At 55.3% G+C, this 27,138-nt stretch overlaps 2 protein-coding genes across 2 annotated transcripts in view; one reads left to right on the forward strand and one right to left on the reverse strand.

The window, feature by feature from the left end:
• Nucleotides 1-1,567: 1,567 nt before the first annotated feature.
• FYCO1 (FYVE and coiled-coil domain autophagy adaptor 1) overlaps nt 1,568-27,138 on the reverse strand; it is a 62,629-nt gene continuing 37,058 nt past the window's right edge. Inside the window, exons 15-18 of the mRNA XM_040994344.1 lie at nt 13,919-14,014; nt 9,757-9,967; nt 5,655-5,764; nt 1,568-4,159 (exon numbers count right to left, since the gene is read on the reverse strand). Of these exons, the coding sequence (XP_040850278.1) occupies nt 4,084-4,159; nt 5,655-5,764; nt 9,757-9,967; nt 13,919-14,014 (493 nt within the window). The 3' untranslated portion in view covers nt 1,568-4,083. The remainder of the gene's footprint in view (nt 4,160-5,654; nt 5,765-9,756; nt 9,968-13,918; nt 14,015-27,138) is intronic.
• On the forward strand, nt 18,926-23,032 carry CXCR6 (C-X-C motif chemokine receptor 6). The gene is made up of 2 exons (XM_040994345.1): nt 18,926-18,986; nt 21,441-23,032. The coding sequence occupies exon 2, from the start codon at nt 21,461-21,463 to the stop codon at nt 22,493-22,495; it is 1,035 nt and encodes a 344-aa protein (XP_040850279.1). The 5' UTR covers nt 18,926-18,986; nt 21,441-21,460; the 3' UTR covers nt 22,496-23,032.

Here is a 27,138-nt window from a genome sequence, read left to right on the forward strand (position 1 = left end):
AGGCAGCGAGAGGAGATTTTCCCACGCACCTTCAAACCGAAAGGGCTGACCTTGTAGCCGATTCCCTTCTGAGTCACCTGGGGAGTCCCTGTTCCCCCTCACCGGACGCCCGGGTCGATGCGGCTGCCAGAGCAGGGCCCCCATCGGCCATGGAGCCTTCAGACGCCCAGCTGGGAGTGTGGGGCTCAAGGTTGCTGGGGCAGCTGCTCTGATGCTCAGCGGGGTAGCAGGACAGGTACAGGGGATGGGCAAGCTAACCTTGAGCACCTGTGTGTGCTTCAGTTGCTTTATTCCAGCCCCTAGCCTGGAGTAGCACTCACACCTGTGTGTCTCAGGATGTTTTTTTCCCAGCTCAGCCACAGCGAGTTCGGCTCCCTGGCAGGGTTGGGTTGGTCAAAGCATTTGCTGGTGACCTTACAGCTGACCCAAGGCACTGCAGGTGACTGGCCAGTGCCTTCATCAACGCCGTGTGTCCTGGGTCTGCTGCTATCTGGGGGCTGTGAGGGGAGATGCAGCAGACCTGGCTTTGTGCCCTTGAGGGTAGACTCAGATGTTACAGATATGACTTCCTCCAAGGAACTGACTGTGGGTGCCACGAGAGGGCGTGCTGCAACCTAGCAGATGGAGACACTGTTCCTGGTGACATCAGCATCCCATTTGGGCAGATTTAAGTCCCAGCTGCTCCACTTCTGACCCAGTTCTGTGCTAATGTACTGGGAAAGCAGCAGACAATGGCTGAATGCTCAGGTATTTTCCACTCACATGGGAGATCTGGAGTGCCATGTTTCTGGCTTTAGCCATGACCATTGTGGCCATTTGGGGGAGTGAACCAGTGGATTCAAGCTCTTTGCATTTCTCCTCTCTGTACCCATGCCTTAATAAAATATATCTTTAAAAAAGGGAGGGGGGTGCTGGAGAAAATCCTGGCAAGGGGAGGATTGAGGATTGGGAGAAAGAGCAGATGTTGGTGGAGGTGCCATGAAGCCTGGGACACTGAGGGGCCCAGCCCTGGTCATCCTGGATGTGGGGGACCCAAGCCTGAGCTCTACACTGCCAGCTGGTGCAGCAGTGGTTGGGGCTGTGCCCCCGGGTCTGGTCCCTGCTGCCCCTGGCACTGGTGCAGGAGTGGCTGGGGCCGTGCCCCCGGGTCTGGTTCCTGCTGCCCCTGGCACTGGTGCAGGAGTGGCTGGGGCCGTGCCCCTGGTCTGGTCCCTGCTGCCCCTGGCACTGGTGCAGGAGTGGCTGGGGCCGTGCCCCCGGGTCTGGTCCCTGGCAGCAGCATTGAGCCATTCATGGCTTTTCTCCACAATCCATGATTGCAATAAACTAGAAGTCTGTGCTGTGTTCCAAGTGCCCTGTGAGAACTATGGTACTGGGGACACGTGACTGAAAGTGGATGCTCACCTGGCACAGGTGGACTGGCAGGCAGAATCCAGATGCCTGGCTACCCGGCAGCTTCCGAGCACCTGCTGGCTCAAGTCCCTGTGAAAAGCCACTGTCAGTTTGGGTAACTTTGTTATTCACCTTATGATTCATCCTCTTTGAAGGAAAGCAGGACAAGGCTATGTTCAATGTTATAGTGTTTATTTAAATCCCGAGGTTAAAAAACAGGTCCAAAAAGTGTGGCAGACACCACGGGATTCAAGGTAAGCAATGTGTTTCTGGGCAGTTCTTTGGCAGGGGAGAAGGGAATGGGGTCCCTGGACCCACATCTCCTAAGGCCGTGAGAACGGAGCTTCACTCAGGGAAAGTGCAACGGGAAGGCGGAGCCTCCCAGCGGAGGCCTGGTGCCACCTGCGAGGCAGGGCTTCCCTGGGTGACACGCGTCGTGAGACTCTAAGGAAGCTCATTCCAAAATGTCACAATATACTCTATGATTTTACAAAAGTGCTTAAGAGGGAACGGAACAATTTTCTTGGGTCCTGGAAAGAATTATGGTGGGGTGAGAGAAACCTGCCCAGGGTTCTGCAAAGTGGCACGGGAGTCCCTGAAGCACGCAGGGCTGGCTCGGTGGGGCTGTACCCAGACCAGCCTAGGCTCTCAGCACCATGGGGGACCTCCCCTGCTTTAGCTCCCAGCACCTTGGAGCTGAGGATGGACTCCCGGCCTAAAGATTTCCCACATGCAGGAGGATCAAGGCAGAACACCTGTAACATTGCAGCAAAGGATATGTAACTATGTCACCAAAGGTAGGGGATCCCCCTCCCCCAAAGGAATTTTGTTTCTTTTGGGCCAGCAATGGCTCCGTGTCCTTAGGGGACCACGAGGAAACACTCTGGTCTCCAATTCTGAGTTATCCAGTGTAGATTTTATTTCTGCTTTGCAGAGCCTGTGGGCTTTCCAGATTTCCGCTTGTATACACCTCTGCCTGTCCCGGTTCCTGCCAACCTGATACCAGATGCACTTCCTTGGCTGCTGTGCCTCTGGTAACAGCTGATGGACAGCTCCAGGTACAGGAAGTGAGGCAATTGGAACAGGGATCCGAGCAGGGGAATGGCGTTCAGAGAGCTGACCAAAGCCACTTGTGATTCTGAGTGTGACCGGCTAGCTGCCGGCTGCCACCTTCAACGGTGCTTCTTCAAGTGTCATTTGCAGTTTTTTTTTTTTTAAATGTCCCAGTCCCCAAACTGCAGTTAAAGTTGGGAACCTGTTTAAAATTATAATAATGCTTTTTAGGAAAGTCACCATTAAACAGGCCAGCATGTTCTCTCTAGCTACAAAGTACACTGCAAACTTGAACCTGAATGGCAAACTAATAGACACACACGTATCTATCCAGCATGAGAAATAAATATGTTAACGAACCCAAGTGGGTGGGGCAGTACCCGCCAGGGCGCCGGGCAAGCAGGCCCCTCGAGGCAACGAGGCAACGAGGGCCCCTTCTCGCACAGGGCTGGGTAACTCTGTAAGTGGAGTCTCCTGGAGCTGGGGGCTGGGCTGCGAGTGGTCCCCTGCTGTAACGAGCTGGGGTGAGCTTCACCCTGGGTCTTGGTTTGCTCAGGTCCATCCCAGGCCTCAGACATGTTAGACACCGGAGCAAGCTGGTTCTTCTTGCAGATGGCGCAGATGGTGCCAGCAGAGGGTTGCTGGTCTGGTCCTGGCACTCCAGAGCTGATTCTAGATGGCTCAGGGTTCTCTTCGGTTGGTTTCCTTCTTGTGGTGGTGGACAAGGCAACTTTTGACTTACCCCCAGCCAGGGGCGGAAGTGTTCAAAGGGAGGGGTCCAGTGCTGAACCCTCATGGGCCCCATGGTCATCTTTGATCCTGGCTGGGCACAATCTGGTCAGGGCCTTGAGCAGGAGCACATGCCTGGGCCCCTGGGGCTGCCGGCTGCTCCAAGTGAAGCTGAGTTCTTAGAGGGTGTCCCTTCGCTGCTCTGCTGGGACACAGGCTCAGCAACTGTCTCTCATTCATGGGCTTGCAGGGACTCTACCTTGCTGGTCGGGAGGCTCTGGCTATTGAAGGCCAGTGGGCCTGGGGTCTGTGCTGGTGCTGGTCTGAGCCATCCCCAAACCCTCAAACCCTGTCCTGGGATTACAGTCTACAGAGTGAGGCCCTGGAGGGGATCATGGGCTGCATGGAGTGGCAGTGGGGCCCAGTACTCAGGCCTCATGCCACCTGCCCAGTGCACAGTGCCTTCTGCCTTGGCTCTGGGGCTCTGCTCACTGCTGGGAGCACCGGGGCCTGGTGGCAGGGAAGGGGGCTGGCCTCTGTGGGGCCGAGAGATGGACAGGCCGTGGCAGGTGAGCTCTCTGGTGGAGAAGCAAAGGTGCACGGAGGGCAGGAAGATTATTGACTTCTCATCCAGGAGAAAGGGGGAACCCGGGCCTGTAGCTCTCCAAAAGTCAGGTGCCGGCTGAGCAGCAGGTAGTGGGGAGGTGGGGTAATAGGGAAGCAGGTAGGAAGAGGAGGACCAAGGAAGGCATGACCTGGACAGCAGGGCCGGGGACAAAGCACAGCCCAGGCCCCTCTAGGGCTGCTCAGCCCCAAGCTACCCCTCCCCTCCTAGTGTTCTATGTTCTGGGGGAGAGTGAGCCGTGTTTCCTGTACAGGAAGTGAGGCGATTCGAGCGCCTGGGGCCAGCTAGGGGAAGTCACTCCCGTCGTAGATCACAGGCCGGTCAACTGTCAAGTGATAGAAGACTTTTTTGGAGACAAACCTGAGGAAGCAGAAGCGGAAGGAGAGGGCGTTACCATGAGGGCTGAAAGCCCCAGGGTGGCAGGTGTTGTGGGGGCGCCTGTGGGCCCTGGCATGGTTCTGCTAGGTGTGGGTGCTGGAGCCCCAGGGCAGAATGCGGTACATCCGTGAGCAATGGGGTGGGAGCCCTGGGCCCCTTTCCTGCCATGCAGCAGGTACTCTCTGCTCTCCCTGTGCAGGGCCGGGGCCGGGACCACCAGCACAGAGCTCCTGGGGTCTGGGTACAGAAACGCCCTTGGTTCCCTGGGATCCCCTCTCTGCTCTTCCTGACCCACATGGCTGCGCCACAGCAGCTGAGAGCACAGGGCAGCAGCTGGACGAGGCCCAGGAGCAAGTGTGAGCTTCAAGCTGGTGTGGGTGGGCTTCAGCATAACTTGGTGTTGGTGTTAGTTTTGTCACTTAGGCTGTGAATGTCTCAGAGGGCCCCTGGAGATAAACCCCAGGGGTCCAGGTCAGACCATCATGGCCACAGGCACCTGCAATGGTGCCAGGGCACCCACCTGGCTTTGTGTCCTACAGGCAGTGACAACACTGGCCGAGCATACAGAGGCTTGGCTAGGGAGAATCCTCCCCTGGCTGTCCCCACCCCCCTCTGCTAACCTGTCCTGCATCCTGAAGGATGGGGACCTGCAGACAGTGGGACCACAGTAGAGCTGCAGAGGTGGCCTGGGGCCAGCCAGGTCTGCGATGCAGTCTCCCTGACACCAGACGTGTGTGTGCTCATTCTCCTAGGGGTGCTTAGGGGAAAGGGGGAGCTCTATCCTCTAATCTCTCCCAGGATGGAGACCCCAGGTACGGGTTTCTCCCATCCAAGTACTAACCAGGCCCGACCCTGCTTAGCTTCTGAGATCAGACGAGACTGCACGCATTCAGGGTGGTATGGCCGTAGACCCAGGTATGAGTCTCTCACAGGTCTTGTCCAGCTTTTCTGCTAACAGCCAAGTGCTCATATAGGGGAGGTGCCCACAGGCCCAGGCCCTGCTCGGAGAGGATGTGCCTGGGCACAGACCAGACACGTCTCTCCTAAGAGGCAGCCACAAGAGAGAGGCTATGCTGAAGCCAGAAGACGCAAAAGGGACAGGGCCCTTGTCTCTTGTGGCAGAGGCTGGGTCAGTGTGGATGGGTCCTCTGTCATGTCCTACCCTCTGCCCCACTCCACCCTCCTGACCCTGTCTCCTCCCAGCCCTTCGATTGTGCATGCCTGAACCCAGAACTGTTCTGAGGCCACTCGGGGGCCTGGACGGGGGTCCTGCCTTGCAAACTCAAGTTTCTCTCAACCTTCCTCCTTTACTCACGGTTCACTATTTGACAGCACCTCCGCTGGGTTTTCCTAAGCCCCCTGTGCTGTGGGACTCAGGGGTACACAGTCAGGACAAGTTGCTGACAAGTAACCGATGTCCAGCACCTGCCTCGGCGAGGGTGGCAGTCACGGGATGCAGGGGCAGGCGGGATCCTACCTGGAGAAGGTGTTGTCGAAGATAAGCATGTAGATGCCCGGAGCACGCACCTTCAGCTGCCCCTGGATGTTCTCCTTGTGGGAGTTGCAGCGTGTCGTGGGGATCAGCACCTACACAGAGGGTGGAGAAGAGGATGTGTCATGTGGATTGTGGAGCCCTGTCATCAGGGCAGACTCCTGACTCTGGGGAGTGGCCTGGAGACCTCGTGTGAGGTCACAGCTGAGCAGAACTGGGGCACCAGTCACCTGCCGACAACGACTGGGGGGGTCACCTATGCAGCCTGAGTTTGTTGAGACAACTCGAGGCAGGGGAGGCTGTGGTCTGACCTCCACCCAGGACTACGGCAGTCTCTCAGCCTCCCTCAGCCGCAGCCAGGGCCGGGGTGCTCCCATACCTGGTGCAGCAGTTGCTTCCTGGCATCCAGAAGCTGGAGCTGTTGGAGTGGAAGTGCACCTGCCAGGACCAGCCAGGCACTGCAGGATGCTGCAGGACTCGCTTTCCCCTGGCTGCACTATGTAGATGGCCCATGGTTTCTCACCACAGCTGCCCTCTCCCAGCCAGGCCCTGGCCAACTTCTGCACCCCAGGACAATTTCATCTCCCCAGGTGGTGAGCCTGTCTGCCTTCTCTGGGAACCCTGAATCTGAGACCATGGTGTGCTCTGGCCGGGGCTAGGCTGGAGGTCTCTGGGTGGCCAGGATGACAGGTGTCTACCTGCTAGCTAGCACAGACAGGCCCCTGCCTTTAATACTGAAGATAAGAAAGGAGAGCTGATCCAAAATGAACTAAATTCATCTTGTTTTAAAGCAGCAAGTACCTGGAGGGTCAGCCCCCATCCCACCCCGCAGTGAGAGCTCAACGAGTCCTGAAGGTGAGAAATGCCCCCACGACCTCTTTTACTTTTTTATAAAACCAGAAGTCGCTGCCTGCCCTGATCTACATCTTTGCTGAGTTCAGCTTCTATTTTCCCCTATTAACTAATTCTAACCCATACAAAGTGCCTGAGTCTGTTACCAAGATGTGACTGCTGTTCACGGTCAAACCTGAACAGAGCTGCGCGCTTCCTCTAATCCTTTGCCTACGGCCACAGCTTCCCCAGAGGGCGGGCAGCTCCCACCCAGGGCTCTGCCTGCGAGGAGCCTGGGATGTGAGGGAGAAGACAATGAGGTGGGGGTGACCGTGCTGGAGAGGAGAACCAGTGGGGGGGCCGTCCCCAGCCTCTGGATGGCAGGGAGGAGAGGCAGGTTGTCAGGGAAGACTGGAAGAGGCAACATTGGACTTGGACAATTAGTAGCAGTTGACAGGATGGGGATGGGGACTGAGGGCGCGAGGGAAGATGGGGGCAGTGCCTTCTGCTGGTTTCAGCTGTCACGTGCAGCACACGCCACCCACCAAGCCCCATGAGGACCCCACTCCTGAACTGTTTGGTTTGTCAAAACCAAACGCCTCCAAATTTGAAAAGGTCTAAGTGACGCAGTATGTCTTCTGACTATAGCGCATTCAATTAGAAACCAATGAGGCATCTCTGGAAAATTCCAAGATACGTGGAGATGAAATAACACACTTAAACCCCAAGGGCAAAGAGAAATCGCCGAGGGACAGCACCGGGGCACAGGATGGGGATGCTGCCACGTGGTGTCTTCCGTGCAGGCTGGACACGGACGCCGTGTGGGGAGGGAATGGGAAAGGCCCGAAACCAGCCTGCCGGGAACCAGATGCCCTATGCCAAGCACCTGTTCCGAGCAGCTCTGCAGCAGCTGCTTGTCCGTGTGTAAGCTTGGGCAGTTCCACTCACACCCTGTAGCCTTCCTGGCCTCCCAGCCTGGGGTAGGGTGGGCTGTTCAGATCCTAATAACTCCGAGTCTGGTCGGAGACACTGCAGCCCATGACAGAGCCCTGTGGTTAGCAGGGACAGCTGTGTGCCTGCCCCACACGTCTCCCCACTCGCGACCTTGCTTAGGCTCACTGGGGCAGGCCCTCCTAGCAGGGTATTTGCAAAGTGGTTCACTGTGTGTTATTAAAATGATACTCTGTGTGTCCTGGAAGCTCTAATGGTTCACCACAGCTTCTGCTTTCCCACCATGGCTGAAGGCGATTCTCTCATTGTTTTACATGAACCAAGGCATCAGTCAGTCCACTGGAGGGAACCAAGACTCTGGCGCCAAGCCCACACAGCCTAGAGGATGAAAGAGGATGCCTCGCCTAGGCCCCCTGCAAATGAGCAGGTGATGCCCTGACACACATGATGTGGCCAGTCCAGCCCTCCTCACCCTGAAGTGGGCTGCAGTGCCTGGAGGCTCTGTGCTAAGCCAACCAAGTCAGGCACAGATGGGCAAGGAGGTTTGCATGTGGTTGCCAACGGCGGGCCCAGCATTTCTTTGAGAAGGCATGAAATGACCTGAGTCAGTGGCAATGGCTGAACATCTCTGGGAATATCCCAGAACCCACCGGATCAGGCATATTAAACGAGGAATTACACAGTGGATGAATCGTATCTCCACAAAGCTCCTCTATTTTCCCGGGTCCCTGCCCTCAGTCCTGCTTCTTCTCGGGCTCCCGCTATGGCCCTGAGCTCGCTGTCAGGCTTCTCTGGCCAAAGACGGGTTCCTGTACCCAGAGAGGGAGGGCGGGGCCTGGGTTCTGCTCTGTGCCTTGGCCTCCAGGGAAACACATGGGGAAGCCCTGGGATGGACACCAAGGGAGTATGTCTGGAAAAGCTCAAGCAGCTATAATCGCTTGGGAGCTGGCAGGTGACTGAAGGCAGAGCAGGCGGACGACCTGTAATGGTTCTGGTCTGCCACCTGGTGTCCACTGTGGGGAAGGACAGGAAAAGCAGAGGAAAGACCTGCAGGCCCCTGAGTAGAAGTCAGGGCTCTGTGGACTCGCCAGGGCCTGCCTGCCTGGTCAGGTTCAGGATCACTCAGGAAGGAAGGGCTCCAAGGCTAGGCCTCAGGAGGAAGAGATGTATATAAAGAAAGGACATGAGGCCTGCCTGGGACAGGCTGTGGAGTGGAGCTATGGGGCGGAAGTGATCCTGCAGAGGACACGAGTGACAGAGCCCCATAGAGTCCAAGGATCCCCATAGCATAATGATGGTGGGACAGTAACCCCAAAAGACCCCCAGCCTCACGTGTGGACACGAGACGAGAGCTGCAACTTGCTGCCTGCCTCCCTGCGCCTCCAGCCTGGCTCTTCTACCCTGCGTTTTCCTTGTCTTGCTCGTGCCTCAAGCGTGAGCTCCCAAGGGCACCCGAGGACCTAGTGCCTGGTGGACTAGCTGTAGTTACTACAAGGGCTTGCAGCATGCCGGTCCCTAGGACTCCCGATGGCTCCTCCTTGTCAACACCCTTGCCGTTCTGGTGACACAGATTTCTGCAACTGCATGACCAACCCACGATCCTCTTCCAGCCGTGGCCCCGTTCGCCTGACTGTCCTCGCCAGCCCCACTCTCAGAACAGTTTCAATACAACTTCAGCCAATGGCCACCCAGCCCTCCATCCACTGTCCCCTAGCTTGCCTCGCCGTGGGGAAGTGCACACAGACCTCAGACCTGCCTCCTCAACCTGACCGAGTTGACCACCTCCCGCCCCAGATTCCACCCCAGCCTGTCTGCTCTGTCTCCCAGCCCCTGGATCTACATCCATGGATGTCAACTAGGGCCACTCACTGGAGCCATGAGGGATTCTTAGGTTCCAGCCGGGGAGCGTCCAGCGGTTCCTAATGAGTGGCTAAGGTGAATGTTCCATGTCTGGAAGTCTGAATGGATTATGAAGAGCTCCAGGCTGTCCAGATTCCAGGCCTGACCTCCCAGGAGACGCGTGGTTGTCTGTACTGCGGAGGATGCTTACGCCCCATGCCAGCAACCAGAGGGAGATGGGAGGGCGCGGGGTGGGGTGACGGGGGAGGAGGCCCATTCCTGCTTGGCACAGTCATTTGCATCCCCCTGAGTTTCACCGCCAAGGGAGTGGCCTTCGAATATTCAAAGACAGAACTACTGAGCTCCTGGGTCTTCTATTCCCCAGGTGCTGTGCCTGACCTGCACGACACAGTCTAGCACATTCCACAGAAGCGCTGCCCAGGGACTCAGCAGGGACCCAGCTCACCTTGCACTGATCCAGTGGGGTGTCCTCCGTCTCCCGGAAGACCACACTGAAGGAGATGCTCTTGGGGTCGGAGGAGAAGACCCAGCTGACGGTGAGGCCTGCCTCGGCCACGGTGATGGAGATGAGGCTGTAGGTGCTGGATCGCACGAACAGCTCCCGGGGACCCTCCCCGAAGCTGGCGATCTCCTCCGTGGTGAGGGGTAGTTTGATCCTGAAATGACATAGGTCACTCAGAGGTGGCTGGAGACCCCCGAGAGCTCCTGGGTGACCCAGACTACCAACCTTAGTTGCTGGATGTGGAATTCCCAAGCACTATCTCTGTGCCTGGCATGGTCCCAGAGCCTAGCAGTGAGTACCACAGGCAATAGTCCCTGCTGTGCGGACCTGAAAGCCCAGGGAGTGAGGGCTGGGGCTGCTTGTGCCCCTCGTGGACAGGAAGTAAATGCCAAGCCCCTGTGCTCAGCTGTCCATGTTCTGACTACCCTTCCACCTAACTGGCACAGTCCCTGCTCCGCCCCAACCTTCTCAAAGGACTCTCGGGTCCCCGGTGAAGTTCCACATGGGCACCCGATCTCTCCTGACAGCAGGAGACACTTACCGGGGCTCTAGCTCTCACTAACTGGGATGTTCAGCCTCTTTCCTGAGTTTACAGACCACTGGCAAGACTGTCATAGGACGCAGGGTACAAGGGAGAAGGTGGGGTGAGGAGCCAGGGAATGGACCTTGCTTATCTGCCAAGGTTTTGCCTCTTGGGGGCCCAAGTTCTGTTGGTGGAACAAGAACCAGCCTGGCTGCCTCAGGCCTGGGTGCGTGTGACCTTCACACATGAATTGATTCTGCAGGGGATGTCTCCTGATGGCCTGCCTTGAGGCGCTGCCCAGGCTCAGCGGTGCCCCCTCTTGCAAGAGGGGCAAGCCCAGGAGCTAGGGGCACAGCTGCTACTTGACAGTGGTGTGGCCTCAGGCCAGTCACTCTCTCCCCCTTTCTCTCTCTGGCTCTCAGACTGAGGAAAGGGAAGGTGGCGGCCAGTGTGACCTGCGCCCTCTGCCCATCCCTCTGTGCGCTGCCACATGGATATGTGAGGAAGGCAGGACTGTATCCATTATATAAAGCAGGAAACGCGGATCCTAAAGTCTGGGAAACATTGTCCAGGGTCATACCAGCTGACTCTGAGCCATCACCTCCCTACTGTACTACACTGCCTCTGCTGGAGAAAACGCACCCCAGGGAGGAAAACAGGGCACAGAGAGGTTAGTTAACATGCTGGAGGCTGCACAGCAAGGAAGCAACGATGCCGAGAGGAGGCTGATGGAGATACTCCCCAGGGCCGTGGGAAGAAGCACCATCAGTTCCTCCAAACGCCTCGGAGCTCAAAGAACAGCATGGGTACACATCACTCACCTCTACGGGGGACTGACTGCAGCACAGCACTTCTGGCTGGGTTAGCTTCAGCTTCAGTTTTAACTATAAGCCCTTGCTACAGTCCTGAGAATGCTGAGCCAAGGGGTGGGGAGGTCCCATCCCCCAGATCTTTCTTCTAACACGGGATGCTTTGCATACCAGCACCTGGGATGTCACTGAGCCGGGCAGGATGTCCCATCCATGCCGGGTCACCTGACAGCCACGTGCTCTGGCACCCTTCCCCGGCACCTGGACTGTGCCTCCGCTCTCCCTTCTGTGTCACCTGCTTGCTCTCTCCCCAGGAGATGCTACCATGTGTGCACATGCGCAGATGTGGACAGAGGAAGGCCCTACGTGCACGCCTCAAGGTGCAGACGCAATTCCCATCATGCCATCTGCAGATTCCAGCATGTGTGAGCTCGGGGGGCGGCACCAGCTGACTGTCCATGTTCTGAGACAATCCCCTTCTTCAGCGTGTGTCTGGGTCTCTGGCACTGTGCTTGTTAAGCCTTAGCTTGTCGCCAGTCTCTTTGAAAGAGGCAGGAAAGGGCAAGTTCCGAGGGACTGCCACCTTGGAGCTCCCATACACCTTCTGCCAGCCTAATCTACAGACTCGCATGGTACTGCGCGCTCTGAGAGTTTGCCTGGATTCTCTGTGTGCTTAATGCCATGAGTTTTCTTCTCATCATTCTGCTGAAGGCAGATTTTTAAAAAGATTTATTTATTTTTATTGGAAAATCAGATATACAGAGAGGAGGAGAGACAGAGAGGAAGATTTTCCGTTTGATGATTCACTCCCCAAGTGGCTACAACAGCTGGAGCTGAGCCAATCCAAAGCCAGGAGCTTATTATGAATCTTTCACGTAAGTTCAGGGACCCGAGGACTTGAGCCTTCTCTGGTACTTTCTCAGGCCATTAGCAGGGAGCCAGACTGGAAAGGGAGCGGCCAGGGCTTGAATTGGTGACGTTATGGGATGCTGGTGTTGCTGACAGAGGCTTTAGCCTGCTGTGCCACAGCGCTAACACCTAGGAACAATTTCAAACACTGCCCTGCTCTTTGGCACTGAGATGAATAAAACCTGGAAATAAATTCAGCAATCACTGTGTAATTGCAGGGCAGGGAAAGGAAGCTGAACTTTCCAGGGACCGAGGACCTGAGGAAAATCCCAGCAGCTGGCCACCTCTGGGTCCCCTCCCAGCGATCATCAACAACCACCTGGCAGGCTAAGAGCAGGAAGATCCCACTGAGCAGGAAAATGCCCTCTACAGAGACCCCCACGGATACCCCTAGACACCCCCATGGACACCCCTGGATGCCAGAGCAGGCTGGGGAGGCTGTCAAAGCAGCTGTGTCCACTCTGTGTCTAACCATTCCTGCTGCGAGTGGCATGTATGGAACACCCTGCCACCTTCAGCTGTGTGTAGCCAATCACCATTTCCCTATAGCAGATTCCCAGGTTTGCTGGGTCAAAGGGAACACAGAGTATCTGAACTCCTGGGTACATTCTGCAGGGAGGGCGAGCCACACACCCTCCTCCCTCAGAGTCTGCAGCTCGGGAGCAGGCGAGCAGTTTTCTCTGTGTTTGGCTGGACTGACTCACACATCCCTTATTACAGGGTTCCTGTGTGTGCGGTGTGAGGTCATCCGAGGACTGGCTCAGCGCCTTCTCTACCGCGATCCTGCAGGACACTGTGGTGGTGCCGCCTCCACGCCTGACTTCATCTTTGCACTCTCTCTGCGGTCATCTGGCCCACGGACAGGACTGCTCCGGCCCCTCCTGGCTGCTCCCCCTACGTCTGCTCTCGCCCCTCCACAGCCCACATGACAACCAGAACGCTCCCTTCCACGTCTATTGCAGGCCTACGCTTTGGGCTCCCAGCTCCCTCAGATCCAAAACGTCCTCTGAGTGGCTAACGAGGCCCTGTGTGATGGGGCCTCTACTCCCTGGCTAACTATGCCTCCTCTAGTCTCTGGTGTCTGCTGCGGCCACCCTGGCCCTCCTAGCAACCTTTCCACATGTCAGTTTCCTGAAATGCTCTCTCTCCCTTCAGACATCTGCCTGGCAGTGCTGTCTCCTTCTTCCCTCAAATGCCACTTTCTTAGTGCCTCTCTGTTTAAACCTATAAGCTCTTCTCCTCACCCCTCCCCGACTCCCCACTTCTCTCTCCTCTTTACTGAGCCTTGGCCATGAGAAGCATCACCCTGGAACAGATGGCACGCTACTTGTTTACCGACATGGACGGACCATTGGCTGCAGTCTAACAACTATTTACAAGACATCTGCGCTCCATTAGGTATTGTCAGTAATCTGCAGTTGATCTAAAGCAATATATGCAAATAGCGCATATGCAGATGCTGCACTGGCTTCCTTGAGGGACTTTGGCAGATCTTGGTACCTGTGGGGTGAGGTGAGGCCCGGAAGAGCCGGGGATGACAGTGCTCTGAGAAGACTGGGGAGCCACACTTCACCAGTCCACTTATGTCCCTCAGCCTTGCTTTCTTAAAACAGGGAACCAGAGACCCCTGGGAGTGGGAGAGTGATGGCTGCCAAGGGGGCTGGGAACTTTTCAGGGTGATGGAAATGGCCAACGTCTTAAGCGTGGTGGTTATTTCACCAAGTTATTCGACATCCAAGCACTGTACACTAAGAAATATGAATCTTCATGCATAGAAATCATATCTTAAGAAAAACAGAACTCGAACGGAGGCTCCCATGGGTGCCCGACTCCAGCCTAGGGCTGGGCAAGGGCTGGCACTTACATTAGCTCCCCGGACTTCAGCAAGCAGATCTCAGCGTCCTGCCCCATAGAGGCATCCTCCGTGTCCTCGGGGGTGAGCGAGTTAGACGTGGCGTCCCTGCAGAGTTGCGAAGGAGAACACAGCTGTTAGTCTCTCCGCGCACAAGCTCCTTATCCTGAGAGCCACCGTCTGGGCGTCCTGCAGCCCATCTTGGAAGGTATGTGGGGTCCGGGAGGCCATGACTGAGTCCCCGGTGGGCTCTGTGGAAGGCAGAGGCACAGGCACTGGGGGAAGAGGGCCACGATGACTGTCCTGACATCTTCCAGGGCTCTGGGAAGGCGTGAGCAGGAACACGAGATGACTGCTGTCTGGCTGCAGCCGGCAGAGCTCCCGCCACAGGGCCAGGTAAGCAGTGTCACGCACCCTTGTCTCTTCAGGTCAGCTCGGGATGCAGGGGCCTGCCCTACCAGGAGGACAGGAGCCTGGAGAGTGGTGTGGGCTGAGAGGGAGGTGAGGGGACAGGGCCAGGAATAAAGTGGGCAGAGCCCAAAGGTATCAAGGAAAGTCAGCATGGCAGCGTGCTCTGAGTCTCCACTGGGTGCCCCAAACTGTAGACAGCATGGGCTCCACCTGAACCAAACACTGGGGCCCGTCACCTCAGAAGCTGGGGGTGTGACACACTAGCCTGGCTCCCCCTTTCTTTGCAATTTCACTGATAGCGGATTCACTGTCACCACATATCATTAACAACTCTGCGTGCAGTACTGCTGGCATTTCACTGTCAAGCGCATGGCTGTGGAGTGAGATGCTCCATCCTTCCACAAGGGGGAGCACCCACAGCACACATACAGTCCCCCACCATCCAAGTCCTGGGTCTGGGGACTGAGGCTCCACGCTCAGTCAGCAGGGCCCCGGCAAGTCCAACCCTGGATGCCCGGGCATGCGTGGGCAACACCTGGTGCTCCTGCAGTGCCAGCGGCACACTGAGGACTGGTGCATCACGCTCTAGGCTGACACATGGAGCACACACAGCCTGCTCTTGTCCTCCAAGCCCCCACCCCACACTCATTCCTGACACTCCAGGCACACCTGTGCCAGAGCACTAGTCATGTTGGCCTCAGCCACCTGCCGCTGGATCTTATGTTCTCCTGGACCACAATCTCCTTGGAAGCGAAGGCTGCCGCTGAGCTCTCCCTGCCAAGCAGGACGGTCCCGGCTCCCTTGCTCTCATCCTTGTCCAAAGTGTACACACCACAAACAAGACAGAAAACAGGACACGAGAAGAGAAAATGCTGGAAACTGCAGCTGCTTCTCCCGATTTTCCTGAGTTTAGGAAAATGAAATCCTAGCCTCTAATCTCCACTTCCTCTTCTTGCCCCTCATCTCTGCCTCATGACAGACCAGCTCAGACTTCCTCTGGGTCACCAGGGGACCTTCCCCAGTCCCTGGCTGAGGTCTGCTCGAAGGGGGCAGCAGCCTGGGCAGGCAGGTGACGCAGTCTCCGAGGTGATGACTAGGAACGGGCTCTTTCCAATGGATGCCCAACTGTGGGTCCTGCACCTTTCAAGTGGGCTGTGAATCAAGCTGAATTAGTTATGATCAGTACTGAAAGAGACAGAATAGGGTATGTCAATGCGAGAGCACGTTGCAAGCTCTATGGGTAAGCATTATTTTATGGAGCTTTTCAAACTATGTGAACATACACATGAACACCTAGGTAGTCAGGTGAAATGCATCTTTTACTGCAGGATGCGGTATAATGTTCTAGCAACTATTACACCATGACAAGGGCTTAAAAAAAAATTGAGGATGGACAGCAAACGTACAGCAACAAGAGGGCGCTCTTGCTGCACCAACAGTCATTTCTCTTGCGCGGGAGGAGGTCTTCTCAGAAGACTGGCTGGTGGCTCACCCTTGCTCTGGCTGTGGCAGCCTGCCACTAGCTAGGCTGGTGTCCTCAGATGGCAGATGTGGCCGTCCTTTTCGCGGAGTCGCCACCCTGATCCTCTCCTGAGCCCATCAACTGCTCACCCCCCGCGGGTGGTCACCTCGGTATGCCCAGGCACCCTGCCTTGTGCACAGCTGATGGAAGCTCTACTGTATTTTTTACTTATGTGCCTCCCGGTAGGGGACATAACCAAGGTGCCACGTGTGCACCAACTCAGTCGTTCAGAGTGGCAGTTGCCAGGTGTCTGCGGACGTGGTCCAGGAGCCCAAACCCTGTGCGGGGCTGGAATCCCCGGGACTTCCCTGATGCCTCCATGACACCTTCACCTGTTTTTCATTCATTGCTGTACGACTCTGATTCTGCAGAGGGCCTGGGCAGCAGGTGCCCAGCGTGTCTGGGCTGTCTGGCTGAGCAGAGAGGCCCTGGGAAGTGCTCCCTGCATCTTGCTGACAGTTCTTCTTCAGGGCACATTTCCCTGCTCTTAGCAAGCCAGCACAGGGCCAGGCACGGCTGGCTCCACAGGCCTTCAGCTCATGCAGTCACTGCGAGCCACACTTGCAAGCGCTCCTGGTGACAAGGCTGGCAGCCACCGAGTGTGGGTCCAGGGCCTGTCCATCACGGCAGAAGGGTCTGCAGACCAGGGCAGATAGGTCCCTCTGTGCCACATTCATTGTGGGATCTGAGGGGAGCATCTTTCTACTTTGCTATTAGGCTTATCGCTATTATTAGTCTTATTAACTTTTTCTTGCCAGCAAAGTCATAGGAGCTTTCTTTTTCAGTCATAGACTATTCTTTTTGTAAAAGCCACATGAAGCTGAGCACCTCTGGTACTGTGACGTCTGGTGGCTTGGGGGGGTCTGACCACAACACGCACACTTGCATGCTGTGCTCCCAACCACCGCGAGGGGCGCTGCTGAGCAAGCCGCTTTCAACTCCCTTGCAGATTCTTGCTTGCAATGGGCGGCCCTTCTGTGGCTCCCGGCAGGTGCCGGGGTCTTCTCCCCAAAACAGCAAGCGCCCTCTCCCTTGCATCCTGGGATGGCCACCCCAAGAGGTCTGGCTGGGAACACAGGGAGCCGGGAAAGGCAAGCAGGAGAGTGCAGTGGAATTCACCAGAGCCTGCAGTGTCCTTGTCTTCTAATATTGTTTAGAAAATTTGCATTCCAGGGGAAATCCGAGACAAACATGATTGAATATTCATCATCAAGTTCAGTTTCCTTTCAAATAAAAGTAATGTCCTTGAACTGACACAGCACATACAATTTTGGCCTCCTGGCTGAACGGCTCAGATCCCAAAGAGGTTTGCTACAAGTCTTCTGTATTAGATATACCTTTTCTTTACCATAAGATTCCAGGGGCTGCCAGGCCTACAGACACGCACATTCCCCCACATACTGCACAGCCATGGCAGGCAGTGGGTACAAAGCTCTGCTGTTCCCATGGAGCCCAAAGAACTGCTGAGAAGAGCCTGGCTGAGCCACTCTAAGCGCCCACGGCTTGGCCTGCATGTCACAGTCGCCTTGGTCCTGCCACATACTCTTCTTGCAAAGCTTGGAGATCCCACCTTGTTGGACAGCCTTGTTCTAAGTGCTGTCCTGCTCCTCAAAGAGATGGTCTCTTTCAGAAGGGTGGGTGTCTCGGCCCATCCCGCTCACCCAAGTCCATCTCCCAGCCTTCCCATGTCCACCTATGTCCACTAAGTCGTACCCAAGCAGCCTCACGGCTTCTGTTGCTAATGCCCGCTCCACTCGTCCAGACCAGTTTGTAGTGCAGGGTCACCTGAATGAGTTCACTCAACACAATGGCCTGGGAGGCCTTCCGAGCTTCTCCCAGCCCCCCCCCCCCCGGGACAGCTCCACCCTCAAAAGAGCAGTGCCAGGGGCCATGGCTTTTCTGCTAGCCTGACCCTCGATGAACCAGACCAGGTGGCCTCATCCTCTGACCTCCTGGTTGGCCATTACCAAGGGACCAGGAGGAGCTGTTGGACTGCGGCGACACTGGTAGCTGTTTCTACATCTATGGGGTAGCTCCCACTCACAAGGTCCTTCAGAAGAGGGACATCAGAGGGTGTGCCCAGTGGGTGGGGCAGAGTGGCAGCACTGTGGGAAGAAGTGGATCAGGAGTGCCAGGCAGGCAGGCAAGAGAGGCCTGGCACCTTGGCAGGTGGGCAGCTGCTTCCAACAGAAACAAGAGTCCAGACCTCTCCATCAGGAGGGAGCAGGGGATGTGGTTCAGGCGGCCATTCCTCCAACGCCCACCTTGCAGGTGTTATTTTGCTGGGGTCACTAGGTTGGATCATGGTGACTAAACACCAGAGTTACATGAAGATCAAGGTGCTCAGTATCAAGGAACTCCCAGGGCAGATGCAGCAACCCAGGGATCTAGAGGCTTCCCTTCAGGATGGGAGGGTGGGGACACTGCCTGCCTAGGGACCTGAGAGGTCTGGGTCCAGTCCACCACAGGCAGGACTTGAAAGCCAGTAAATGCAGAGGTGGCATGTTTCACATGGCCTGTGGATGTTGTCCCAAACACCAAAGGGCTCTTGACAGAAAGATGTTCCCCGCCCCTGGGTGGAAGAGGGGCTGCGGAGGTGCTCTGGCACCCCTGCCATGGAGAAGCCCCTCTGGCCCACTGGTCTGGGCAGTGCTGGAGACCTGAGTTTCCAGCTTTGTACTGCCAGGTGGCCGCAATCAGTGCACACACCTTGCACTGGTCCAGCTCTATACAGTTCCAAAGAGACACACAGCATGCAAATGAAATAATCCCAAGGGACAAATGTCCATGGCCGGGGGAACTGGCAGAGTCTAGTCTACCTTACCCTGCTCCCCTCGGGCTTCCAAATAGAACCTTCCTAGGCCCTGACAGAATAAACCCCAATCCAAGAGGTGGGGAGAAGTGTGGGGGGAATCAAAGTATCCCTTCACATCTCCCTCTGCCCCCCACCAAATGACATACGTGCAGGCTGGTTACGTGGATTCTGAGCTGCAGAAGGCAGGGGTAGGGGGTGGCGGGGCGGGGCGGGGCGTGGGTCTCTCAGAGCAATCATAAATACTTGGCGGAAACCTGGCCACCGCAGTGGAGGTGGCCCTGGTCTCGTGAGCAGGCTCATCTCTAGAACCAACTGACGAGGTTGCTGTGTTGGTGAGTCATTTCTCTTGCCCTCATGGGGGAAAAGGTGGTAGAGGGGACCGACTCCAGCTGTAGCCAGGGTGCTAATCCTTACACCTGAGGCAAGGTGTAAGTGCCCAGGCTGCTCCTGGTGCAAATGCCAACACTGGCATTGGTGGGAAAGCTGATGGTGCTGCTAAGGGGGTGCAGATGATGATGCAGACTCACCTGGGGGGTGTGTGTGTGGGGGTGGTGCAGAGGGCAGACCTTGCAGCTGAACAATCTGCTTTCTTTTCTTTTGCATTTTGGAAGACAAGCTGTAAGGGAAGATTACTGTACATTTTCTTTTCTAAAAAAACCAACAGACTGTTGTAAAAATTTTGGAAACTATAGAAAAAAAAAAATAGCAAGGAGGGGGAGGATGTAAGTCATCCAAAATTGCAGCAGCCACAGGTTAGCTGTGTGTGACAGCTGGCCATCTTTCCATGCTTTTGAAAACAGAGGCGAAGCTCTAAGTTTGTCATGCATTCTTACAGAAGGGTCCCTGGGAACAAGCAGCAGGGGACTTAGAGTTCATGAGCCCTTGGGATTAGGGGTTACGGTTTGTTTATAGGCCTCATGAAAGCATTTTAAAAAGTTCATGAAAAAAAAATGCATGTTTTCTTTTGTTTTGGGTTTTTTAGGAACTTTCTGAGGCACCCTCATATTTCTAAAGGACGGCTGGATGCTTTTGTAAGATTCTAAGACTCTGTGACCAAAACAGGTTAAAAAGGATTAGCTAAAGCAGCAACAGGCTGTAGCCTGTCCTTCTGCACATGGATACGCGTTGCATTTTCCAAGTTAAAAGTGAATCCTAAATGGTTCATAGTCTCTTTTATGTCTGAATTGTAATTTGCTACATCATTCTCAGACTTTTGTGCTATTTTGAAAATTGTTACTGTTTTCAGAAATCAAAATTTTTGATGACAGAATTTTTTTTTTTTTTTTTTTACTTTTTCTGTAAGGGAACATGACTTTCTAATTATCTACATGGGCCTGTCCTGTCCCAATCAGTTAACATAAGATGACTAATTAATGACCACAAAGGAGTCTGCGTGGGCTTTTAGAGCTGGTGTGTAAGGCCAGTGTGAGGACACTGCTATAGGCGGACTGGGACGCTGCAAGAAAAGTAGCAGCCAGGGCAGCAACAATGGAGAGCCATTTGCTGCTCTTAAAGAAAAGCAGAGCTACTTGTTTCAGGTTTTAAGTGATGGGAAAAGGCGTGGTTTCTTTTGTTTTTGTTTTTCCTGGTGTGAATAACACATCCACATCACCATCTGCCCTACTTAATCTGGTGCCTCAGAAAGCTGGGGCCAGGGGCCTGCTGGCTGCCCCATCACCCTCGGCGATTTAGCACCTGGGTCTCCAGATGGTAGGGATCCCCTCATATGGCAGGTCCTCTTGGGCTGGGAAGAAAGGATGTTTTGGCTCAGCGCAAAGATGGAGGCAGGGGTGCCGCTGTCCCTGGCCAGGACTCAGTGTCGGGAGAAGGGTCTCCGAAGGGACGAGAAAGGACACAGGAGCTCAGCTTTCGTGTGCCCTCGTCTGGGCAGTCAATATGCCAGTTCTGCTGGGTTTTACAAAAGTACTATCCTAACTCTCACCCATTGTTCTGACAGCTCCCTGGGGTGTTGATGGGTTCGGGCCCTGGGCCCATGTGTTTTGGGATCTCTGCAAGGTCACAGAGCACAGAGACAGCCAGCAGGTCTCATGTCTCACTTCAGTGGGGTGCTCCTCCATTGTTAAGAGATCCCCAAGGGTTAACGGGCTCACCACAAAGGCTAAGACAGTATCTCCTTCCTGGGAAGCCTACCTTGTATCAGGCTCTGGAGACCAAGGAATCTCCAGGAAATGAGGCTCTGATGGCGGAATGCTGTAAGGTAATGAATGTAGGGCAAAGTTTGAGCTGGGGTGGGAAGGGAACTGCCCCCTCCCTGGCCATGACTGTGGTTCAGTCACACACTGGACAGACAGGGCTTTTTAAAGGCTTGTTTCCCCATTGTGGAGAAACCTAAGCAATTGGGAGGAAGAAAAGGCAAGAACAATTGCTCACCGGGGCAGGGAAGTCCCTGTCAGCCGCATACACCTCTGGTCCCCAGGAATGTATTTGACAGGGGATCCCCAGGCAGTCTGACAGAAGGAGGGGTGGGGTGAGTGGGCAGCTGTGGTCAGGTGAAGCTGGGGGTGCCCATCTCAAAGCATGGCAGCTTCTGCTTTGCAAACTGCACTCAGGGTTAATGGAGTATGAAGGAGGGTCAGCTCTGGGCTATCTCCAAGACGGCGGCGAACTCTGAGAAGGTGGAACTAAGAGTCCTCCAACTTGCCTCGGCAATCTCCCAGCAAACAGCTGTCTTGGAGAAACTCGGTGGTGCTATTACTGATCACAGCATTGGATGGGGGGGAAGGGGTGCCCCCTCTGCTCCAAGCATAACTCCTGGGTTTTCACAGTTCTCACTCCAAGAGTCACCATGCTGGAAGATGAGGACTACGAAGACCCCGGCTTCTTCAACAGCTCCACCGAGAGCAGGCAGGAGCACAATGGCTTCCTGCGGTTCCAGGAGATCTTTTTGCCCTGCATGTACCTGGTGGTGTTCACTTGTGGCCTGCTCGGGAACTCCCTGGTGCTGGTCATCTACATCTCCTACCAGAAGCTCAAGACCCTGACGGACGTGTTCCTGGTGAACCTGCCCCTGGCCGACCTGGTCTTTGTCTGCACACTGCCCTTCTGGGCTTATGCAGGCTTCCATGAGTGGGTCTTTGGCAAGGTCATGTGCAAGATCCTACTGGGCATCTACACTATAAACTTCTACACGTCCATGCTCATTCTCACCTGCATCACTGTGGATCGCTTTATTGCAGTGGTCCAGGCCACCAAAGCCCACAACCAGCAGGCCGTGAGGAAGACCTGGGGCAAGGTCATCTGTGTGATTATCTGGATGGCTTCCTTCGTGGTTTCCCTGCCGCAGATCATCTACGGCAACGTCCAGCACAATGACAAGTTCACCTGCAGCTACCATGATGGCGAGGGCATTTCCACCATGGTTCTGGCTACTCAGATGACTCTGGGCTTCTTCCTGCCGCTGTTTGCCATGGTGGTCTGCTACTCTGTCATCATCAGAACTCTGCTTCGTGCTCGCGGCTTCCAGAAGCACAAATCTCTCAAGATCATCTTCCTGGTAGTGGCCGTGTTCCTGCTGACCCAGACGCCCTTCAACATGGTGAAGCTCATCCGCAGCACGAGCTGGGAATATTACAGCATGACCAGCTTCGACTATGCCATCCTTGCGACTGAGGTCATCGCATACCTACGGGCTTGCCTGAACCCCGTGCTCTATGCCTTTGTCGGTCTCAAGTTTCGCAAGAATTTCCTGAAACTCGTGAAGGATATTGGCTGTCTCCCCTGCCTGAGGGTCTCCAGTCAGTGGAAGTCTTCTGAGGACAATTCCAAGACAACGTGCTCAGCCTCTCACAACGTGGAGGCCACGAGCATGTTCCAGCTGTAGGCGTGGAGATGTGCCTGGGGAATGGAGCAGGGCTGTGTTTTCTGGATGCGACCCAAGGAAGGCTTTGTTCATACTTTGTGTATTCTCATGGGGAAGGATCAAACACCTGCTAGTTAGACTGCTGCTGCTCAGACATGAGTATTTGCTATTCTCACTGGCACCCCACACCTAAACTTCCAGGAGGTGTTTTCTAAGGGCTTTCCTTCCTCTGTCCCCAAGAAAGTGGACAGCAAGGGGATGCTATGTGCCACGTCTTAGGACCTTAGGTTCTGCTTGAGTCAAAGCTGGGAATGAGGTAAACAAAGCTGTTGGGAGCTAGGATGTAAGAGGATTCTTGTGACTAAGGGATAGGCAGTGGAAATGAGACAAGTTTGCCTGTATGGCCCCTGCTCACTTCCAGGCACCTGGCAGCAGTGACATCAGGCTCTGCTTATCTCGGGGTTGGCCTCTGCTATAGAGGAACACAGAAATGCATTCCCTCTGACTGAAGGAACACTGGAGGGACTATAGCAGCACCAAGGACGATCAACTCCAGTGGGCCACACAATGCTAGAAAAATGTGAAGAAAAGGATTAAGACTAATGCAGTAGATCTAGAGCACACTCTAGTGGCTTTGCTCCCTTAAAAACAGACCTCCCTAGCGCTGCCCTCCCCCATATTCACTCACTTCAGACAACATATGGGTTTCATGGCTCAGAATTAAAAAAAAAAAAAAGCTTACAAGTCTCTACGCTGCCTTTGTGTTCATTTGTCTTCTCCTCCACGACATGCCTGGGGGGGGGGCGCGGGTGAGCACACAGGAAGTGAGTTTGGATCATGCAGTTTCAGGCCAACAGTCTACCCAGGAAGCGGAACGCCTTGGCGGTAATGACCCAGCTCCTGCACTGTGGTTTCCAGGCTCACAGTGTGGGGTGTACTTGTCTGATCTCTGCAACAGGGCCACAGGATGAGGGGCTGTTTTAAATGTGACTTCAGCACGCTCATTAGCCCCCACAAAGCTTTATAGATGCTCTGTGGCTTTGTGCACCCCCAAATTGTTCCCCCACTTGGGGAGAACCAACCAACAAGAGCCGAGCATAATGCCCAGAGAAGCTTAATGGTATGGTCTGGGGGGTTGGGTGGGCCACACTGGGAGGGGATCCCTGCTACTCTCCAGCTGGGAAGTTGCAGGGGCCAGGCTCTGGAGCTCTGAGCAGCTGTTTCCTCTCTCTTTGGGGTCACATGGATCCAAGTGGTGCCCACCTCTCACGGTTGCTGTGGGGGAGGACCTGAGATGTGCATACCGAGCACCAGGCACTCTGCATAATGGAGCCTCCAAAATGGCAGTTATGGCACAGCAAAATGTGAGCCCTCTATGCCAGCCCTGCAGGTCAGTAAGGCGAGGGAGGGCTTGCTGAGCACCTTCTACAGTGACACGGAAGGCCACATGTGCCCCAAGCCAGGTGAGCATGGGGCCCCTAATCCTGGGCACCCCCACCATGAGTGAGCCAGCATGTACCCCCCTGGGACCTCGTCTTGTTGGGCTCAGGACCCAGGGATCACCAAAGCTTCCAGGCTTCCTCAAACAATGGCATCTGCCTGCTACAGGGTGACAGGGCTGACGCTGACTGACTCCATTCTGCCTGGCCTCGAGGGGGCTTCTGTCACACTCATCCCCTCCACATTTATCTGGGGCCACTACTGCCTGGCTTCTCTGACAATGTCCCAGCCTTAGAGGCAGAAGGCCGCTTGGGAATGAAATAAACTAAGCTGTGACCTCGGAACAGGAAGCAGTGTGAGGTGCCAGGAGGAGGCCTTGGGGCTCTTCAGTTGCCCCCATCTTGTCTCTGGGTACCTCTGGGCAAGAGTGACAGCTTCCCCAAGGCCCCAGGTCACCACCCACACCACTGGCTGATGACAGCCCTCCCTTTTGGGTGCGTAGGTGACACAGACAGTGTGCTCCATTGGCCACACTCAGGGCAACCTTGGAGGTCAGCTGCTGGGCCCACCATGACTTTCCTGGTCCCAGGGAATTTGCACTGCTTTGTAGGAGTGTGGGGCCGTCAGATGTGAAAGCCAGTGCACAGACTAAAACCTGCCACAGCCCACATGGCAGAGCTGGGGCTCCTGCCCTGCTAAACTGCTTTCTTCTCTGCCCACACATGGTGTCATGCGAATGGCAGGCCACATGGTGCCCACTAGCTCTGAACTCAACTGAAGCCAGAGACTGTGGGTGAGCCCGAGCACAACGTGGCTTTCTAGCATTAACCATAATCACCATATCCTGTTCTTGTTTTGCTTCTGGGATGCCAGGCCTTGGCTGCTTGGAGGGGACTCCGGCACAGCTTGTTGGAGCAAGCACCCACCTGTGTGCATGGTCGGGGGGGTGAGGAGCGGTAGCTTCAAACTCACTCAGCACCACCCAGATACCTTCAAAATGGCGATATGGCTACAGGGAGCATGGCGCTGGGCCCACAGCAGCAGACAGGTATGGTGCTGCCTCACATCCCCTGACTTAGTACTATACTTGCTCTACTGTACTCGCATCTGCAGCTCTCATGTAAGCTGTCTCCCAGCCCAGCTGGCGGTGATGATCTGGTCTCTGCTGGACCTATGTGGGGTCTGAGTTCAGAGTGCAGCACTGTCCAGCACCACAGGGCCTGTAGTGACCAATCAAGTATGACCAATCAAGTATGATTCCCTTGGGACTGCAAGCTCCTCATTGTATACAACCTGTGCACCTGGCAGACACCAAGGGCCTGCCATGCCTTGAAGAAACCATGATCAAGGGAAGGCCATGCAGTGGCCAAGGGGCTCAAGGCCCCAGCCTGTCAGGGAGGGAGAAGACAGCTCCCTTGGCCCCATGCACGGGCTGTGTGCAGAGGTGGGACCCTGGCAGCAGGGGGAATGGGTAGGTTCCAGGCAATGGGGCATTGGCTCAGAGAAAAGAGAAGAGTCTTCCCTGGGCTGGCAAGAGGTTCTATGAGCCCCATGGCTGGTTCTGATCTTCACGACAGTGTGTCAAGACTTCGACAAGCACCGTCCTCCTGGAAGGGCTATACTGAGCTGTGTGAGGTCACAGGGAAAAGCCCCTGGGCTGTGCAGGTGCTCTGCTGGCACTGCCCTCCACAGCACCACCGCCAACAGCATCTACCCCTCTTGGATCAGTGCCAGCTGTGCAGGGGCTTACTTCTGTCCTGAACTTTCTTTCCTGGCTCAATTCCAGGCCCCTTTGTCCCCTCTTCATCCTCTCAGCCTCTACTTCTGCTTTTCTAAACTCCTTAGTTTTCTGCGTTTGGTTAACACAGAAAAAGACTGCAAGCAAAAGCTACTGGGTACGGTTGGGTTTAAGCCAAGGTAACAGATAAAGGGGTGTCTGAAGATGGGGTGCTAATCCTTCCAGGTGAAGTGTGGCAACCCACGTTGCCATCAGGCAGTCCCAGATCCGCCTCAGAGGCCAGGGCCAGTTTCCTTTCTCTGGAGCAGTTCCTGATTTCCCAAGACCCAAACGCATATATTTGTCAGCAGTCAGAGCACCTTCTGTTTTTGTTCCTACTGGGAAAGGGGAAGGGGAGGGGTGAGGGCAGAAGGGTTGGAGGGAGCTACCTTCTCAAGCAGGTTACAGGAGGTGACAAGGCACCCCCACGCCACATATGCCAATCCAGAACCCTGGGCTCCTGGTCCTGCTCACTCTGTCACCTCCCCACATGGCCTGCCAGGTAAGGGAGGCAGGATAATAGAGTGGAGCAGGCCTGGGCACCTGGTGGAAGCGGGTTTGGGGAGAACATGCCAGGCTGACAGGGCCAGGGAGGGCTGCAGAGGGAGAAGTACCAGAAAAAAAGGGAAAGGCCCATGACAGAATGAGTGGGAAGGGCCTGTCTCAGGTTCAGTGACGAAGCTCCAGGAGGCCACAGCATGGCTAGGTTGGTCACTCTCTCTTCAGGGGACAGAAATGGTAAGCCTGAAACCTCATTGACCGCCCAGGGAGAATAGGCACACCTCCTCCCAGGAGGCAGAAATTCTGCAGATCAGCAGGACAGCTCAGCCCTAGCCCGCCTCAGGACTCTAGGCAGGAGGAGAGGAAGGGAGAAGTCACTGCCATGAGTCAGCGGCAGCACCCAACAAGACCCTCCCGGGAGGAAAGGCTGGACCCTAGGAAGCTATAGAGACTGCATCAAGCTGAACACCAGCAGTGAGAACTGCCTGTTCTTATGGGTCCCCAGCCCAAACAGGTGATGCTTTAATAAGGTAGAACTCTGTACAGCTTCTTTCACATTCTGAAAAACTGGCTCTTATGGAGGGTGTTTGGTAGCACAGCAGTTGAAGGTTCAACTGCTTGAGTTCCTGCCATGTAAATGGGAGAAATTGTTGGAGCTCCTGGTCCCACTCCCACCACAGGCCTTTGGAGAGTGAACCAGCAGATGAAAGCTCTCTCTCAATTTTATCATTTTCCTTATAAATAAATAAAACAAATAAAAAGGAAGAACTTTGGCACAACTCTCCTTGTAAACCTTACAGGAAAATGGAAGGTGAGGGAGGACGGGCACTGAAGGATGCCCAAGTGGCCAATGCTCCTGTCCCTCTGGGGCCTACAGCCTTCTCCCAGCAGCCAGGAAGGTCCAGTGGGCCCAGGCCACTGGTCAGGAGCAGTTCAGGGCACCAGC

The sequence above is a fragment of the Ochotona curzoniae genome, unplaced genomic scaffold (genome assembly GCF_017591425.1).
Source record: "Ochotona curzoniae isolate NIBS_2020 unplaced genomic scaffold, NIBS_Ocur_1.0 contig_908, whole genome shotgun sequence".
NCBI classification, from domain to species: Eukaryota; Metazoa; Chordata; class Mammalia; order Lagomorpha; family Ochotonidae; genus Ochotona; species Ochotona curzoniae.